Here is a 16683-nt window from a genome sequence, read left to right on the forward strand (position 1 = left end):
GAAGTGGATATACAGTTTATGATTATTTTGAAATGTGAAGATATTGTTTCTTTTTAAGAAGGAAAAGAAAATTAAAGGAGGAGTTGTATTCCTTCCAGAGGAGACTACCTCCTTTCACTGCCTAAACCCCTTTTGATCAAGGTGTCCTCCTTGCTGCTGCACATCACCTCTCCCAAGAAAGATGACTCCTCTGCAGTTGTGCTGCCATTAACTGGCTCCCTTTCAGCCAAGCCTGTGTCCTATCCATTCCTCTGGGGAAACAGCATGAAGTGTCTTTTCTTGCAGAAATACCACAAGGTATAGTGTGGCTACTCTCTCCCTCTGTCCCAAAATATCATTCTGACCTGCAGAACTGCAACAACATGGTGCTCAAGAGGGACTTCCACAAGCTCAGGGGAGATGGGGATGCATCATTTTGCTTTGGCTCTGCTTCTCACTTCTTCTGTACACTAATGGTCCTTTATATATTTCTTTTTCCTGCTTTTTTTGCTCCCTACGGCACATCACAGAAGAGGGGAACGTAGGACCCAAATTGTTTTGATAAACACTGCCCTTAGACTCTCTAAAGAGCACTGCAAGCTAAATACCAGATCAATGTAGAAGTGGTCTTTTTTTCAGCAAATAAAATTTCAAGCACTACAGCAGAAAACAACAAAATAATCTAAATTATTGGTAACTTCCAGCCCTATCTACTATTGCTCAACTTGTCAGCAAGAGAGTGCTATTTATTCTTCACAGGTTGTCAAAGTTGATTAAATTACTGCAGATGAGACTGTTCTCCCACAAGATTTTAATCAATGAAATACAGGTTCAAATAATGTCTTCTGTGGTTTGACATCATTGTGACTGTCTTAAGAAGAATCAATGGAAATGATAAGGATGATTTACCCCTGCCTAATTAATAACATTATCAGTTCACAGGCACTGACTGCCTTTTTTTTTCTTCTCCATCTGTCACATTTCATTTTTTCAAATTGATTTCCTTTTACTGTAAACTGTTTACATGTTCCAGGCTTCAAATACTTGACTATCCCTAGAGTTTCTCTCATCCAGAATATTAAGTAACTAATAAATATATTTACATTAAAGTGGAAAAATCATTTTAAATAGGTCCCTTGGGAGTATTATAAAGTTTGAATTGCTATTAATACTAATTTTAAAAAATTCTTCTCTTCATTCCAAAAACAATATAAAAACTTACTCCTATTTGTATGCATTTCCCACTATGATAGTACCAATTTTACATGTGTGCAAATTTGTGTATGTGCACTCAGCCATTTACAAAGGTATTGTTTTTGTTTTTTTTATAGATGATCCATAGAGTTTTATGCCTATAGGCAGCTCTTCCTCTCCACTAGCATTTGCTCCAAAAGTCAGAGGGCCTGATTCTGGTTTCACTTAAATGGATGTAAATCCAGGAGTAACTCCATTGATTTCAGTGAAGTTAGTGTGTAAAAACCAGTATTATAGGAAAATTGGTCTAAAGTTTCCTAGCAACATGACCTGAAAGTAATCTGTTTGTTCAGGCTTTCCCTAAAAGGGTAAGTCGAGTTGGGAGATTGGGGGGAGGGGGGGGAGAAGAGAGATTTTATTTCCTTATAGTTGTGTAATATATTTACTTAAAAACTCCTAGAGAATATTATATGATGCTATAATTAGAAAATATCTACAGTATACACACGTATATTAGAGCAGTAAAGGCTGAAATGCGAAATAGAGTTTAAAAAATGGGTGTTGAGTATTACCAAGGTCTTTTTGATTTTTGTTTAACTCAGCTGCATGAATCCAAAGAGCAATGTGATTAGTTTAGCTAGGTCTGTGCTGCAGAGCTGATTTACTTGGGGCTTGTCTACACATAATTTTTGCATTGATCCAACCATAGTTGTTTATAAATCCATATAATTAAATCAGTGCAACCCTCAGTGCAGATGCAGTTTATATGAGATCTTCTGATATAAAAATCTTACAATAGCATAGCTTGTTTCTAAACCAATATAGTTAGATTGGTACAAAAACTGTGTAGAGCAGCCGGTAATCTTCATCTAGAAATGTTGCACAGGCAACCTTAATTCTGGCATTTCCTAACTTTTGAGTGCTTGACTTTGCAAACTTAATGTTCTTTTAACTTAGTTATGTGGAGATATAAAAATAAAATCAGGGATATGATTAATTGGTTAGTGGTCCATGGATGAAGGCTGGTCATATGGTACTATCTCTTCTTTCCAGCTAAGAAAATCTGAGTAAATGGGATGGGGAGAAAAAATAAAATAAATATCAAAAGTAGAATAATTGGTTCCAAAGAATCCCAAAATACTTATCACCGTTATACCAAATAACAATCCATAAACTCTAGAATCATAGGGTTGGAAAGGATTGCAAGGGTCATCTAGCCTAACCTCTAGTCAAATGCAGGTTTTGTTGTGTTTAAACCATCCCAAGCCAGATGCCTATCCAGTCTCCTTTTGAAAACCTCCAGTGAAGGAACTTCCACAACTTCCCTAGGCACTGTGTTCCATTGTCCTACTGTTCTTACAGGTAGGAAGTTTTTCTGTTTTATTCTTCCACATAAACAATTGCATGAAGAAATTAGATGGTCACAAATGGAAGGGGAAGTCCTCAATTACACCTGTACAAACTCACTTAGGGTACACAAATGTAATTTAGGGTATAATCTGTAGACCGTGGAGCTACACAGGTACAACAGAGGGCCTGATTTGTCCTGCAGAATCTTTAACAGATAGTTATGCAAGAGGTGGAAAGAGAAGCTTAGGGTGAGTTTGCAGAGCTGACTGTTAAAGAAAACATCTCTTTACTTGTAAATTTAAGGTGGAAATCAATGAAAATGGAACCCCGTGATGCCAATCAAAGTACATTTTAGGGTAGAAATGCAAGATAAAAGAAGATGAAACTTTGGCAACTCTTCAAACTACTGAAATCACGATAGGGATGAGAATGATGGGAAGAATTAGAACTGCATATAAAAACTGTACACTGCATGCACTAGTAGTAATGGCTGCTGTTAAAATACCCCCCCCCCCCCCCCCAAGAGGTCTTTCTTCAAAGTATACTATTTCTTTCATGGGACATAATCTCTAAATGCTAATAGAGAGCTATCGATTATAGCTTTTACTTACATGGATAGTCATTTTGAAGCTGATAGGTCTATGTGAATAAGAGTTTACAGGATTAGACCTATAATCTTAACGTGAAATTGAATGTGCGCAGTTAGAAATGATAGTGAACAAATAAAGCTGTGTATTGTATAATATTTGCATTTGTGGGTCAATTGGCCAAGGAAATAGTCTCTCAAACCAATGACGTCAATCTAGACAAGATACAGAATGCATGTTTTAAATATGCACTTTACCTATTTTTAATTACTTCTTATCTTGTGCATGGTTCCACGCTTTAAAAGTGATGGTTTTCAGTAAAGCAAGCCAGTGCTCAGGTCACTTTTAAAAGTCTTGCTCCTGGTTTTGCTTTTTTAATTGGAAAAGAAAGTTTAAAAGATACTTGGCTGCAAGTAAAGTCGTAACACAGCAAGGCTCACACTCTTGTAATAAAATCTGAATATTTAATAGTTTTGGGTGTTTATATGTTCTACTGAAAAATGCCAGTCACAGAGGACAAAGAAAATAAAAAGCAACAGAGGGTCCTGTGGCATCTTTAAGACTAACAGAAGTAATGGAGCATAAGCTTTCGTGGGTGAATGCCCACCTTATCAGACGCAAGTGGGCATTCACCCACGAAAGCTTATGCTCCAATACTTCTGTTAGTCTTAAAGGTGCCACAGGACCCTCTGTTGCTTTTTACAGATTCAGACTAACACGGCTACCCCTCTGATGAAAGAAAAACTAAGACAAATCACTAAGACTAGCAGCTGAAAATGGAATATTAATTTCAAAGCTGTGGTCAAACATCCAATTTCAAATCTGTTTTTAAAAAATATGTTGTGCTTAACAGTCAAAGCCTTTTCCTACATGGAACTGGTGTTGGATCCAGGTGTATTAAAGTCAGACTAGCTGACCACCGTCATCATTCCTGGCTCTCCAATCTATAAATAACACTTTAAAAATATAATTTAAACTAAACCTCTATTAACCATGTATGTGGGCCTCAACAGGATATTTCACTAAGGGCCCTCCATTGCCATTGAAGTCCGTGAAAACTGAAGGTGCTGTCTTCAAGCATATCTAGTATTAGTTAAGTCTTTCAACATCCTTCTGAAGTAGGTGGTGATCTCTCAGTATTACAGATGGGTAAACTGAGGCACCAAAAAGCTTAAAGCCTAACTTTCAGAAATGCTGAGCACAAGTCTAGGGATCAGAATGAAAATACAAAGGTGTTGGTACTCTTCCAGGCTCTGCATGTGAAACAAGTTGCACTTGCATAATACTCTCTGGGCGTGGCTGACTCTCTTTGGAGTCTGAATATATCCATGGGCTCTGATGGGCTCCTCGTGGTTGGCTTCCCCTCAGAGAGGCTGGGTTTCTTAAACTTGTCATCTCCCCTTTGGGGGCACCTCAGCTGCTCTGCTGAGCTCCTTGTGTTTGGGTCCTCCTTGTTAGAGCGGGTGGGGAAATGTGACCGTTCTGTTACTGGTGGTGCAAATAGCTTGTTTTCCAATGAGTCCGGGAAGTAATTTAAAATGAGAAGCACTTGAAAAACCCTCAGCCTTTGAATAAGTTAAAAAAAAAAAAAAGTTTTGGAAATGAATATACTTGTCAATGGTTTCTGAGGCTTTGTAATTTGGCTAAATCAACATAATTTTTTAAGGGGGGAGGGTACAGCTGATTGTGGATGGGAGTGACTCTGACACTTTGACCTTGGTTGGGAAAGTCATTTAAACACTCTGTGCCTCAGTTTATCCATTTATAAATAAAACAGAGGATACGTGGTATTTATTAATAATTGAAAATATCTTTTGAGACTTTCTGATGGAGTTGCATTGCCTGGGACAACTGTGGCTTGGGCTGTGTCTGTGTTTTCTCCTTTAAGGATAAGACTGAAATCAGTCAAAGTCACCTTGCCCTTGCCCTGAAAGATTTTGTTTCTAGGGCTCAGGCATCTTCTAATAAAAGTCATCAAGCATTTTTTAAATAACAATAATATTTTTTGTGTAAATAATGGACTAAATTAATCCCTGGTGTAAATGCCATTGAAGTTAATGAAGTTACATCAGGGATAAATTTGGGCAAGTGTCACTAGGTTTTGTTCATGCTGTTTCATGCTTTGATTTAGTTTTTGTCAAGCTGGAGTGTCTGTTCAGCTGACTTTCACTGAGCATTTGAGTTGTATTTCTTGCTACATTGATAAGATACTTGTTTATGAAATCTCTTATCAGTGAGAATTAAAATGTCCTTTCTTGTAACTAACCAAGGCAATGTGTGCAAATGACTATTTTCTAATTTTAAGGAACTTGAAATTTAACCTTTTTTAATGGAAGGAAGAACAAGACTCTATACTTTTCACAGAAGCTAACAGCACGTTTGAATTTACATGGTTACTTTTGCAAAAGGGCGAACTTCCTTTATTATAAGTTTACAAAAATAAAGGGGTTTGTATAACTTGTGTTTTGTAAGCCAACGTGGGAGCAGAATTAGGGCCTGATCTAAGACCCATTCAGTTCAGTGGGAATCTTTCCACTGAATTCAGTGTCCTTTGGGTTAATCCCTTTGGGAGGAATGATATGAATAAAGAAAAATTTCTTGCCTGTAGTCCAGATCTTGAGGTCTTTTCTCAGGCAGAATTTCCACAGTCCTCATTGGGAGTTTTGCCCAACAAGGATTGCAGGATTTGGCCCTCTTAATTTATTTAGATGCTCCAGTGAAATCCTGCTGAATCAAATTAAGTAATACAAATAACATTGAGTATTATAGCCTATGTGCACATTTTGGCAGGGAGCAGCTTCTTGAGAAACCTCCATTTAGCTAAATATGTGATGTACCAAAGAGGCCCGGTGGTACTGGAAGGTACATACTACGCTGGGATTTAATGTTCTCTGTCACTGATTCTCTAAAGTTTTATGGTTCCTTGCAAAATAGCAAGTGATAAAAGTACTGTACCTTTGTTTTTGAGATACCTCAAAACTATTAGCGCTATATTAAAAACTACATTTAATACACTTAACTGAATTCCTAATACATGCCTTGAACACTGGCACATATGATAAATCTTTGTTTAGGAGTAGTCTGTTCAAAAGTCAAAGAATTAAAAATGTGCGTTTGGAGGCGGGAAATCTGCATAGAAAATTACTACACTTGTGTAGGGTTAGCATCTGTAGTTAGTATTTGCTGTAAGTTGAATAGTATACATTAAGGAAAGTGTTTTATTAAGAGGTCATGGAGGAGTATGAAGAATATGACTGTACATAATCTGGGGTTTTGTTTTTAGTGTGTAATCCAAGTTTTAGTTCAGTGGTTCTCAACCAGAGGTAGGTGTACCCCTAGGGGTACTCAGAGGTCTTCCAGGGGGTACATCAACTCATCTAGATATTTGCCTAGTTTTACAACAGGCTATATAAAAATCACTAGCAAAGTCAGTACAAACTAAAATTTCATACAGACAATGACTTGTTTATACTGCTCTGTATACTATACACTGATATGTAAGTACACTATTTATATTCCAATTGATTTATTTTATAATTGTATGGTAAAAATGAGAAAGTCAGCAATTTTTCAGTAATAGTGTGCTGTGACACTTTTGTGTTTCTGTGTGTGATTTTGTAGTTTGGTGAAACTTGGGGTACGCAAGACAAATCAGACTCCTGAAAGAGGCACAATAGTCTGGAAAGGTTAGCGCCACTGTCTTAGTTTATAGTAAATGATAGTTTTATAATTTGTAAACTCAAAAAATAACTCTGGGCTTCTGAAACTTGATATGGCAGATTTATAGAGATGTGTTCATCTGACCTTTTGTGCCTGTAATTCAGTAACTGGTTTTCCTCCTTTTGGTACATGGATTACAATGCACCATCAAAGTATAACTTTTATCTTCAAAAGTAGTGTTAATATCCTGTCTGGTTTACTTTTTGTACTAAAATTTTCAATCTTTTATTCACTTGCTTGTGACTAACTGTTGCAAATTAGATTGTACTTGCTTTTCCAGTAACTACTATTCAGCAAACTTCTGTTTCTGACGCCTTCAACAGATGTTCATGCATCATATCCTCTTCCCTTCTCCCACCACCCCAAATCAAAGACTCATTTATAGAACTATGCATTTTAGGAGCACAGATTATTTATTGTTGTTCAAGCAAACAAAAAGGCACGTCTATATTTTCCACATCAGTGTGTGTTGTGCACCAATAACCAAATTGAGAGGAAAATAGAGGTAATTATATTGATATTTTATATTTTATTTTGTCTTAGTCATTTCAGCCCTCAACAATTTGCCAAACCTCTGATATTAGGGTCCACAATGGAGCTAATTAACAAGCAGTGTTGCTGCTTACCTCAGCTTGCAAATGTCTCATGAGTGACCAAATTAAATCTAATTATTTTGATATTTTATTAAGTGGTTTATGAGCCACTACATAATTACCTCTTCAGAAATTAAAGTGGTCTGAAAATTATGGCTGTCCGGAAAATTAGTGGATGTTGATGATATTTGTAATAAGAATTATTCTTTTTCCAGACTTTTACTCTCCAGATGTAACAATTTGCTGAGACTTTACTGAATGGAGCTTTTCCTATGTACAATTAAATATAATTAAATCTGTCCCTTATTATCTTTAACAAATTAATTCTACTCATCTGGTATCTTACCTGTTTATAAATAGGATGGCAAGATCAGCATAGTCTGAAGGAAATAATCAGTAACAATTTAACTTAAATTGTTCTGTTCAAGTTACATCCATAGTGATGTAGATAACTAAATGGGTGGGAAACCAATTACAAAAGTATAAACACATTCTCACATTAGACAGTAGGTAAAAATAGTACATCTAATATACTAGATGCATAATAAGGGAACATTCTGTACACTTACTCTTTGTGTTCTTAATACTTTTTTGTTTACTTTTGTTGCTGGTTTGGTATATCTTAAGGGAGAATAACTGCCAGTTTTCAGGTGTATCTGCCCTATTTCTCAGCAGTTTGTCCTGAATTTGGTATTCTCAGTTGTGACCTGCAAAGGCACGGTGACTGGGGGGGAAAATGCTTTCTTCTGATATTTGCTAATCTAGAAAATCCTTTATCGTAGGAATACTGGTATAAACCATTCTAACAATATGAATTATTAGAGAAGACTTATCTCAACATAATAGTGTTAATAATTGCCTGGAAAGAAATGAAGACCAAAAACTTCTCACTAGAGTTTTGTGTTGATTGATTGAAAGATCTGCTCAAACTTTCAGATTATGAATTATTTTGTTTTATCTAATTTTCCTTTTCTTTTTCACCTACTCTCAGCTGGAAAGACAGATACTGATGCAGAGTCAAATGCGAGAGAGACAGATGGCTATGCAGATTGCTTGGACAAGGGAATTCCTCAAATATTTTGGAATATTTTTTGGACTTGCTGCTGTAGGTCTAACTGCTGGGTATGAAGTTCATTATGTACTAGAAAATTCAAGTAAATTAGTTGTAGTAATTCCTCAGTGGTCCTTGTCTTTCTCTTGCCTGTTCTTAAGTAAGCTTGTCAGAATTTGATTTTTTTAAATATATATTTAATATATATTTCTACAGATATCAGTGTTTAAGTATTTTTTCCTATTTTTATCTATTTAAATTTTCATAATTATGGGGGAGATCAGCCAGTAAGTATTTAATGACAGTAAACATTGAGATTCAAAAAGTTAAAGCTTTGTATCAGTTAAAACACAAATTGTCAACATCACATGCCAAAATATACAAAGTAAATATCCTTAAATCAAACTTTGAATTTTCAAACAACATTTTTCTTACTTTGCTCATCTGTAAATTTCAGAGATGCAGCTAGCCCTGTAACGATGATGTACTGTACATTCTACTATAAAAAAAAAAAATATATGCATTTTGGTTTGTAATAAATAGCCTGTATTGTGAACATCAGACTCTTTTTGTTCCGAAACACACGCATGCTGAACCAGTAGTTAGTAGCACTTTAAACTTTTCTGGAGCACAAGAAATGTCTTTCATTTCAATGTTTGTTTTGTTTTGTTTGTTCGTTAAATAAATGTTTCTCAAAATGTGCATAAAACAGGTTAATAGTCTTCTGAATCATATTTGGCTCTGTCTCTAGAGTAGCTAAATACCTTCTGTATGATTAGTGAAGCTTTTAGGTTGCTGCTGATCTTACAAAACGTAGTTATTCCCCTCCTTTTTTTTTTTTTTATATGAACAGAGCAATAAAAAAGAAGAAACCAGGACTGTTCCTTCCAATGGTTCCCTTAAGCTTTATACTTGCCTACCAGTATGATATGGGCTATGGAACACTTTTGCAAAGGATGAAGGGTATGTATATGGAAGTTGTTGAGATTTGTAACCAAGCCTAGCACCCTTTGGACTACCTTGTTCTTGACCACAATGTGCCATGCAGGGCCGGCTCTAGGATTTTTGCCGCCCAAAGCAAAAACAGTTTTGGCCGCCCCCCCCCCTTATTTAATTACCCCACCCCTGGCCCCGCCTCAACTCCGCCCCTTCCCCAAATCCCCAGCCCTGCCTCCTCCCCCCAGGCTCTCAAGCCTAGGAGGGAGGGAGGGAGGGGGAGAAGCGGCACCGCGCCGCGGCCGCTCGGGATCTCCCCCTCCCTCCCAGGTTTGAGAGCCTGGGAGGGAGGGGGAGACTCCGAGTGGCCGCGGCGTGGGTGCCGCTTCTCCCCCCTCCCTCCCAGGCTCTCAAGCCTGGGACGGAGGGGGAGCAGCGGCGCGCGAAATGGCCGCTCGGGATCTCCCCCTCCCTCCCAGGTTTGAGAGCCTGGGAGGGAGGGGGAGACTCCAGGTGGCCGCGGCGCGGGCGCCGCTTCTCCCCCTCCCTCCCAGGTTTGAGAGCCTGGGAGGGAGAGGGAGACCCGGAGCAGCCGCGGCGTGCAAAACAGCTGATTCGCGCGCCGCTGCTCCCCCTCCCTCCCAGGTTTGAGAGCCTGGGAGGGAGGGCGAGTAGTGGTGCGTGAATCAGCTGTTTTGCGCGCCGTGGCAGCAGCAGCGGAGGTGAGCTAGGGCGGCCGGGGCACATTTTTAGGGGCAGCATTCTGGCGCCGGCCATGCCGCCCCTAAAAATGTGCCGCCCCAAGCACCAGCTTGTTTTGCTGGTGCCTAGAGCCGGCCCTGGTGCCATGCCAGTCCCTTTTGCAACTCCTTCATTTCTGTCTCCCTTAAAGTGAGAATTGTTTCCTTCTGTCTGAGCTTCCCCAGCAGAGAGTATTCCATCCTAATAGCCTTCACCGCCAATTCAGGTTGTCTTAAGTAAATACAAAATTTGAGAAAATCAAGAGAAAAATCATAATTAATATTTAATTGGAATGTAAATACAGATGGACAGCTTCTGTTTTGAAATGAAATAAAACAGACACCCTGTGTACAAATGTAAGTGAAATTTACTGGTGCACTTCCCCAGTAAGTTAGTCTTAATCATGTGCATCCTAGAGAAATACCTGATGATAGAGCCTATCAAAAGTAACAATTGAAAGTAACATTGCATATGGTTGGTCTCTCTTTCTACACTATAGAAAAAGGACAATGAGGAGCTATTAGTGTATATTTAGACCTGGATTCAGAATATGGCTTGTCCTTAGAATATGCAGCCCTTGAATCAAAGTAATGATTAATCCAGATAACTTTCTGTTAAGCACAGATGAGAGGCAGGTGCAATAACCTCTAATGGAAAATATAAAATACAAAATACTCAGCTATAAGATTTATTTTCAAATGTTATACAGCATTGAGCATATATGTAATTGCACACAAAACTATGTTAAAAGGACATTGTTAAAGTTCCACAGTCAAGCACTCAAAAGTTAGGGAAAAAATAGAATTAAGATTGCCTATTCAACCTTAAATTGGCCCCTTGTACATATAAATTATGACACAGTCATACATGATCTCCAACACAGAATCAATAGTTTTGTCTTTAGAGCAGTAAATAATGTGCAGTAAATAAGGCCTAAAGCCACACATTGAACAATGAGGATAAACAAAATATTAAATAGCTTCTCATTAACTGAGCATTGTCCATCTTGTGCACTGAATGAGGCAGTGGTCTGTGAGGAAAAAATAGTATGATGGTTTAATTAAAGACTGTATTAGGCACATGGGAGCTGAATTAAGGTTCCTTAATTCTAGTATTTTTTTTTTACTTTTGAGCACTTGATTTTGCAATCTTAATATTCTTTTTACATAGTGTTTTGTGTGTAACTTCCTAGATTTTTAAAAAAGCAAACTGAAAACAGAAATTCTATCATGTGGCATCATTGACACCCACATGGGTCATCAGCCCGATTGGAACCTTTAGACCTAGTGCACAGAGATCTGTCACTTGTGCTAACTAGTAAATGCAAGCAGTGATAGGTTATCATCCTTTATGTGGAATTGCCCTAGAGGGGGGACTGGACATGTTGCCAGTGAGTTTCACTGTGTTTACTGACTGCAGACACTTAGGAATCCTGGTATCCATTCCAAGTTGTGGAGAAGAACAGATTCTTCTGCGCTGTCCTTTCCAATTTGTCCCAGTCAAAATTCTGTCTCTTTCCCACCCCTGGCTCCTGTCCCTGTCACCACTCCTCAGGCTTCTCATCCCACCTCATTGCCCAGCATGTCCAGTTCTCAGCCTCTGGACTCTTTTTTTGTTCCAGTCCCTATCTCCTCGCACAGTCCCCTCTATCTCCCTATCCACATTTTACTTGATTGGTCAGTGTCCATCCCCAACCCCACTTCCCAGCTCCTTGTTCAGTCTGTCTTGGTGAACACATTCCCACTTTTTCTGTCCCCAGTGCCTACCAATCAATCTCCCTCCCCAGCTTCTTGTTCAGTCTGTTTCCCCCCAACTCTTCTCCTTGTGCAACCGGTCTGTCCGCACACTAGCTCCTCATCCTATCCCAGTCTGCCCTCCTTGTGTTGGTTCCCAATCTTCATCCCCCTATCTTCTGCTACCAGTTTTTATCCCCTGCTCTCTCACTCCTCTTCTTGTCTGTCTGTCTGTCTCCTTGCCAGCCAGTACTCCCCCGCCACCAGTTCTTTATTTCATCCCAGTCTACCCCCAGTGATGTATTGGCTCCCTGTTTCACTCCCTACTCCCTGCCATCAGCCTGGAGTTAGATCTGTGCCTTCCCCCCCGGGTTCCATTTTCCAATTTACTCCCCACTACAGGTCTGGCTCTTGTCTCCTCTGTATTCAGATCAAGCAGCTTACTCCTCCACTCAGCCTGGCCTGTCGGGATGGGGTGGGAGTCAACTGAGAGTACAGGAGAGACAGTATCCCTGTTCTCTGTTTTGGACCCTGGCCCACAGTGGGACAGAACCATACCTGCATGGAAAGTCCTACTCAGTCCTGGGATGGAGCATGTTCAATATGGACATTTAAAGAATATGGACATATGTAAAGAAATTTAGCTGAGAAACTCTAGGGCTGTAGCCCACGAAAGCTTATGCTCTAATAAATTTGTTAGTCTCTAAGGTGCCACAAGTACTCCTGTTCTTTTTGCGGATACAGACTAACACGGCTGCTACTCTGAAACCTAGCACATCTCTGTTGAGCATGTGCAAACTGCCGTTTTTCAAAGGCTTATAATTTGGCCAAATTTGGGAGAATTTTCCTGGGCATAGGAAAAGCATATCCCTGACACAAAGGACATCTGCTAAATTTCATGTCCTTGCTCCAAAACATGGGGGCACTAAAGCTTCTCAAAGAAAAAGTTGCCAGAATTTTTTAACATGGGCAAAAAAACATTTTTCCTTAGCCTTGTTCTTGGAAATGAATGAAATTTTCCAAACAAATTTAGCCTAAGGCAGACACATGGCATGGAGAATTTCAGCCCAAACATTTGGCAAAATTCTAAATAACTGAAAACAGGGTCTTATAATGAAAAGTGTTGGGCAACCTTAAAAGTAAGTGGTACTACCAGCCTCAGTTATAATTATTTGAGTAAATATCTAATATTCTTTAGTATTCAAACCCTCAAACAAAATATATGCAATTTCTCTGAAAACTTTTTTTTGTTCTTATAAAAGTGCAAAGATGCATTTATATCTCATCCTTTTTTTTCTTTTTTAAGGTGAAGCAGAGAACATACTTGACACAGAGAATACCTTGCTAGAAATGCCAAAAGGAGCCATCACTTTTGAAAGCCTTGAAAAAGCCAGAAGAGCTCAGAGCAAGTTCTTCATAGAAAAATAAGAAGACTGTAACCACTCAGTACTTCAAAATACAAAATTATTTGTTTGTAATCATGTTGCTGACTTAAAATATGTCAAATTATTAGTTTTGAGAACACAATCTTTTTAAAATAAAATGAATTTCATTTAAAAATAGGGTTTTTTTTCAAGGCAGTGTTTTTTCTTTTTAATATTTTATGTATTTACTGCAAATATTTTAATTTCAGTAGTTCTTGTTTATCCCCTAGTATGAAACATCATGAATCCCTGCTCTTTAATTCTAACTTTATTATTACTTAGTTTGAAAATACCTCTTTCCTCTATAACCAGGGGTTAAGGAACTGGCCTATCGATTATAGCGACATTTTTTTTTTTCAAATTTAAGTACCTACAACTGTATTTAGGCACCTGTACTAAACATGGACTAAGTTTTCAGGCATGCTAGAGCACCAACAGCTCAAACTGACATCAATGGGAACTGTAAATCAGGCCACCCTTTCTAGCTGCTGCATTAGAGGAATCCAAGTTTGCCAGATTTGCTTCAAATTTTAGTATAAAAACTTTCATCAAAGTTCAGAAATACAGGTATCACTAGTTAACAGTGGATATGTCAACACAGCAAAAACTGTGCAGCTATCTTGAATCCAGCTACTGTGGGTAGCAATAGCAGTGAAGACAGCACAGCACAGGTTTCAGCATAGTTAGTACAAGCTCTGCATGGTCCCTGGTCACTACCCTGCTCTGAAGCCTATGCTGTGCTCTCTTCACTGCTATTGTTACCCACACTAGATTCAAGCTAGCATGGGTAGGCTAATCTGCATCTTCCAAGGAAGAAACTAAACCGATACAGGACCCTGAGCCTGGAAAAAGGAGGTGGGGTTGGGAGTGCCAAGCATGACTGCCCAGCATCAGTGTGTGTTAACAGACATAGAAGGGGAGACACAGAAAGAAAGAATGCTGCGAGAAGGACAGTCTGCTTGTCCAAATTCAGAGATGGAGGTAACTGAGCCAGATGAAACATACTAAAGCTTGCAAGGAAATTCTAAGGGTTAGCTATGGAGAAATATGCATAGAGACCCTTACTATTTTTACAGTTTGCTCTATGTGCTTTATACGTATAGGTGAATGGTGGTTTGTTTTGAAGATGCTGTTTCTGTGACACAACAAACTTATACCCTTCAGGAACTTGCGACAGTAACTTACAGGTGCCAAAATTATTTTGGCCTGTCACATTAACATGGTTGGAGTCTGTCCTTCAGAGATTCAGTCCCAGAGGGGTTGAACTGCATGATGCTGCCCAGATTGGGGTGAAGGCAGCATGGTCTAGCCCCACAGGGATGCATGTCAGAGGGACTAAAAGGAGTCTAAAATGCAGTTTGCACTGTAACTGACACCACTTTTTACCCCCCTCCCCTCAAATAAAAGCCAGTATCAAAAATACGCTGCTCTTCTCACTTTAAAACTCAAATGATCTTAACTGCAGGACTGCCTCCAACATATCACAGACTGATTTTTTGTTTGTTTGTTAGACAGTGAGGCGATCAACTTGAGGGAGAGGGAAAATACTTGTCCGGGGCCTGACCTAACCTGAGACTAGAACTACCATCCTAATCCTGTTGATTTTTCTTTCCTGTGATGTCTGATAGCCATCCTTCCTGAATCAGTGTCACTCGGTTGGCCGCTCTTCACGGGAAAGTGGGAGGTAAGTCATAATAAAAAAGTTAAAACTCTACCAAAACCTCGCCAGATATTCTGTGCAGGATGTGTCTGTCTTGCCCTCATCAAGAAACTCAATTCTTAGTACTATCTGCTCTAAATACCTCCTGGCTGGTTCAGACCTGCCCCATCACTCTCTACCCCATCCTCACAACTCTAGTTCTGACAATGCTCTTTGGGAGCATGGGGTAGGGTTTAGAGGAGGGGCATAGTCATGGCATCTGGGTACTTGATGCTCTCCCTTTTTCTGTGTGACCTTGGATTAATTCTCTCTCTGTATCTCTGTTTTCCCATTTGTAAAATGGGGATGACGATTCTTACTATAACTACAGCTCACACAGTGGCTGTGAGAATCAATATTTATAAAGTGCTTTTAAATGTTTAGATGAAAGATTCTGGACCTCCTAAACCAACATACCAAAACTAGTTCGGCTTGCCGTCCCACTTTATGATTATTAATTATTTGTATTACACTTGCACCCAGACCCCAACTAGGATTGGGACCCCAGTATGCTGCATACTGTAGCAACATAAAATAAGACCATTCTTTCCCCAGTGAGCTTACAGTATAAATGGAGGCAAGATGTGACAGGTGGGTGTGAAACACAAGGAGTTGGGTGGAGTGGAAAGATGATGGTTTTTATATTCAGTTATTTTGTCCTGTTTCTTTGTGCATCTTTAAATAAGTGGTATTTCTTCAAGTGATGGTCCCTATTGTATTCCACTGAGGCCTACGTATGCACACCATGTGCCTGGAGTCGGAGATTTTGAAATAGAAACCTGTGGCTACAGCAGAGGGAACTAGGAGGCAGTACTCCGAGATTATAAGAACCATGGTATAAACCATACGTTCAAGAGTGGTGAGAATTTTTTATTCCCTCCATGGATATCAATATGTCACCTTCTGGAGTATGGCCTGAACAACCCTTTCTGAGATTCTAAAATGCAGTGTAAGTCCTGTACAGGTCAGATTTAGCATCACACAGAGAGATCAATTGGGCAAGAGGTAGAGGACAGAACTTTCAGTAATGCCCAAAGCTACAAAACTCCTTACTAACAGAGATCAGGCTGAGCCAACTTGATCCATGCTTAAGACATCCTGCAAAACTCATCTCTGTATGAAGGCACATCCCAAATAATGAAGTGGTAGAAAACTCTAGCAGCACTCTCTGAGACGGTAGGGCTGAGGATTTCAGTCCTATTTTGGCCAAAATTTATCATTCATAATCTTGTAGTGGCACTTAAGTCTGGGGTAGTGGGAATTTTAGAAATGCTTATAGATAACATTACACCATTGTACTTCTGTTTCACTCATGCCATTCAGAATCTCTTCCCCTCAAAACAACATGAGTCAAGGTATAAGTGTTAGAACATATTTGCAAATTTGGCGTGATTATGGTAAAAAAATCAATTACATTCAAATAGGAACATATTAATCAGCACATCATCTAGTGCAACGGCTCTCAACCTTTCCAGACAACTGTACCCCTTTCAGGAGTCTGATTTGTCTTGTGTACCCACAAATTTCACCTCACTTAAAAACTACTTGCTTACAAAGTCAGACATAAAAATACAAGAGTCACAGGACACTATGACTGAAAAATTGCTTACTTTCTCACTTTTTTATCATATATTCATATTCTAGTTGATTTTTTATAATTATTATACTGACATTTC

At 39.0% G+C, this 16683-nt stretch overlaps 1 protein-coding gene across 4 annotated transcripts in view; it reads left to right on the top strand.

The window, feature by feature from the left end:
• PLGRKT (plasminogen receptor with a C-terminal lysine) overlaps window positions 1-13446 on the top strand; it is a 51647-nt gene extending 38201 nt beyond the window's left edge. For 2 of the 4 annotated variants that reach the window (XM_005296795.4, XM_005296796.4), the window contains exons 3-6: window positions 142-297; window positions 8415-8545; window positions 9328-9437; window positions 13191-13446. In XM_005296795.4, the coding sequence (XP_005296852.1) occupies window positions 142-297; window positions 8415-8545; window positions 9328-9437; window positions 13191-13312 (519 nt within the window). In that variant the 3' untranslated portion in view covers window positions 13313-13446. The remainder of the gene's footprint in view (window positions 1-141; window positions 298-8414; window positions 8546-9327; window positions 9438-13190) is intronic. The other 2 variants (XM_005296797.4, XM_005296798.4) reach the window with 1 other exon arrangement.
• Window positions 13447-16683: the final 3237 nt, after the last annotated feature.

Source organism: Chrysemys picta, chromosome 6, assembly GCF_011386835.1.
Source record: "Chrysemys picta bellii isolate R12L10 chromosome 6, ASM1138683v2, whole genome shotgun sequence".
Classification (NCBI taxonomy): domain Eukaryota; kingdom Metazoa; phylum Chordata; order Testudines; family Emydidae; genus Chrysemys; species Chrysemys picta.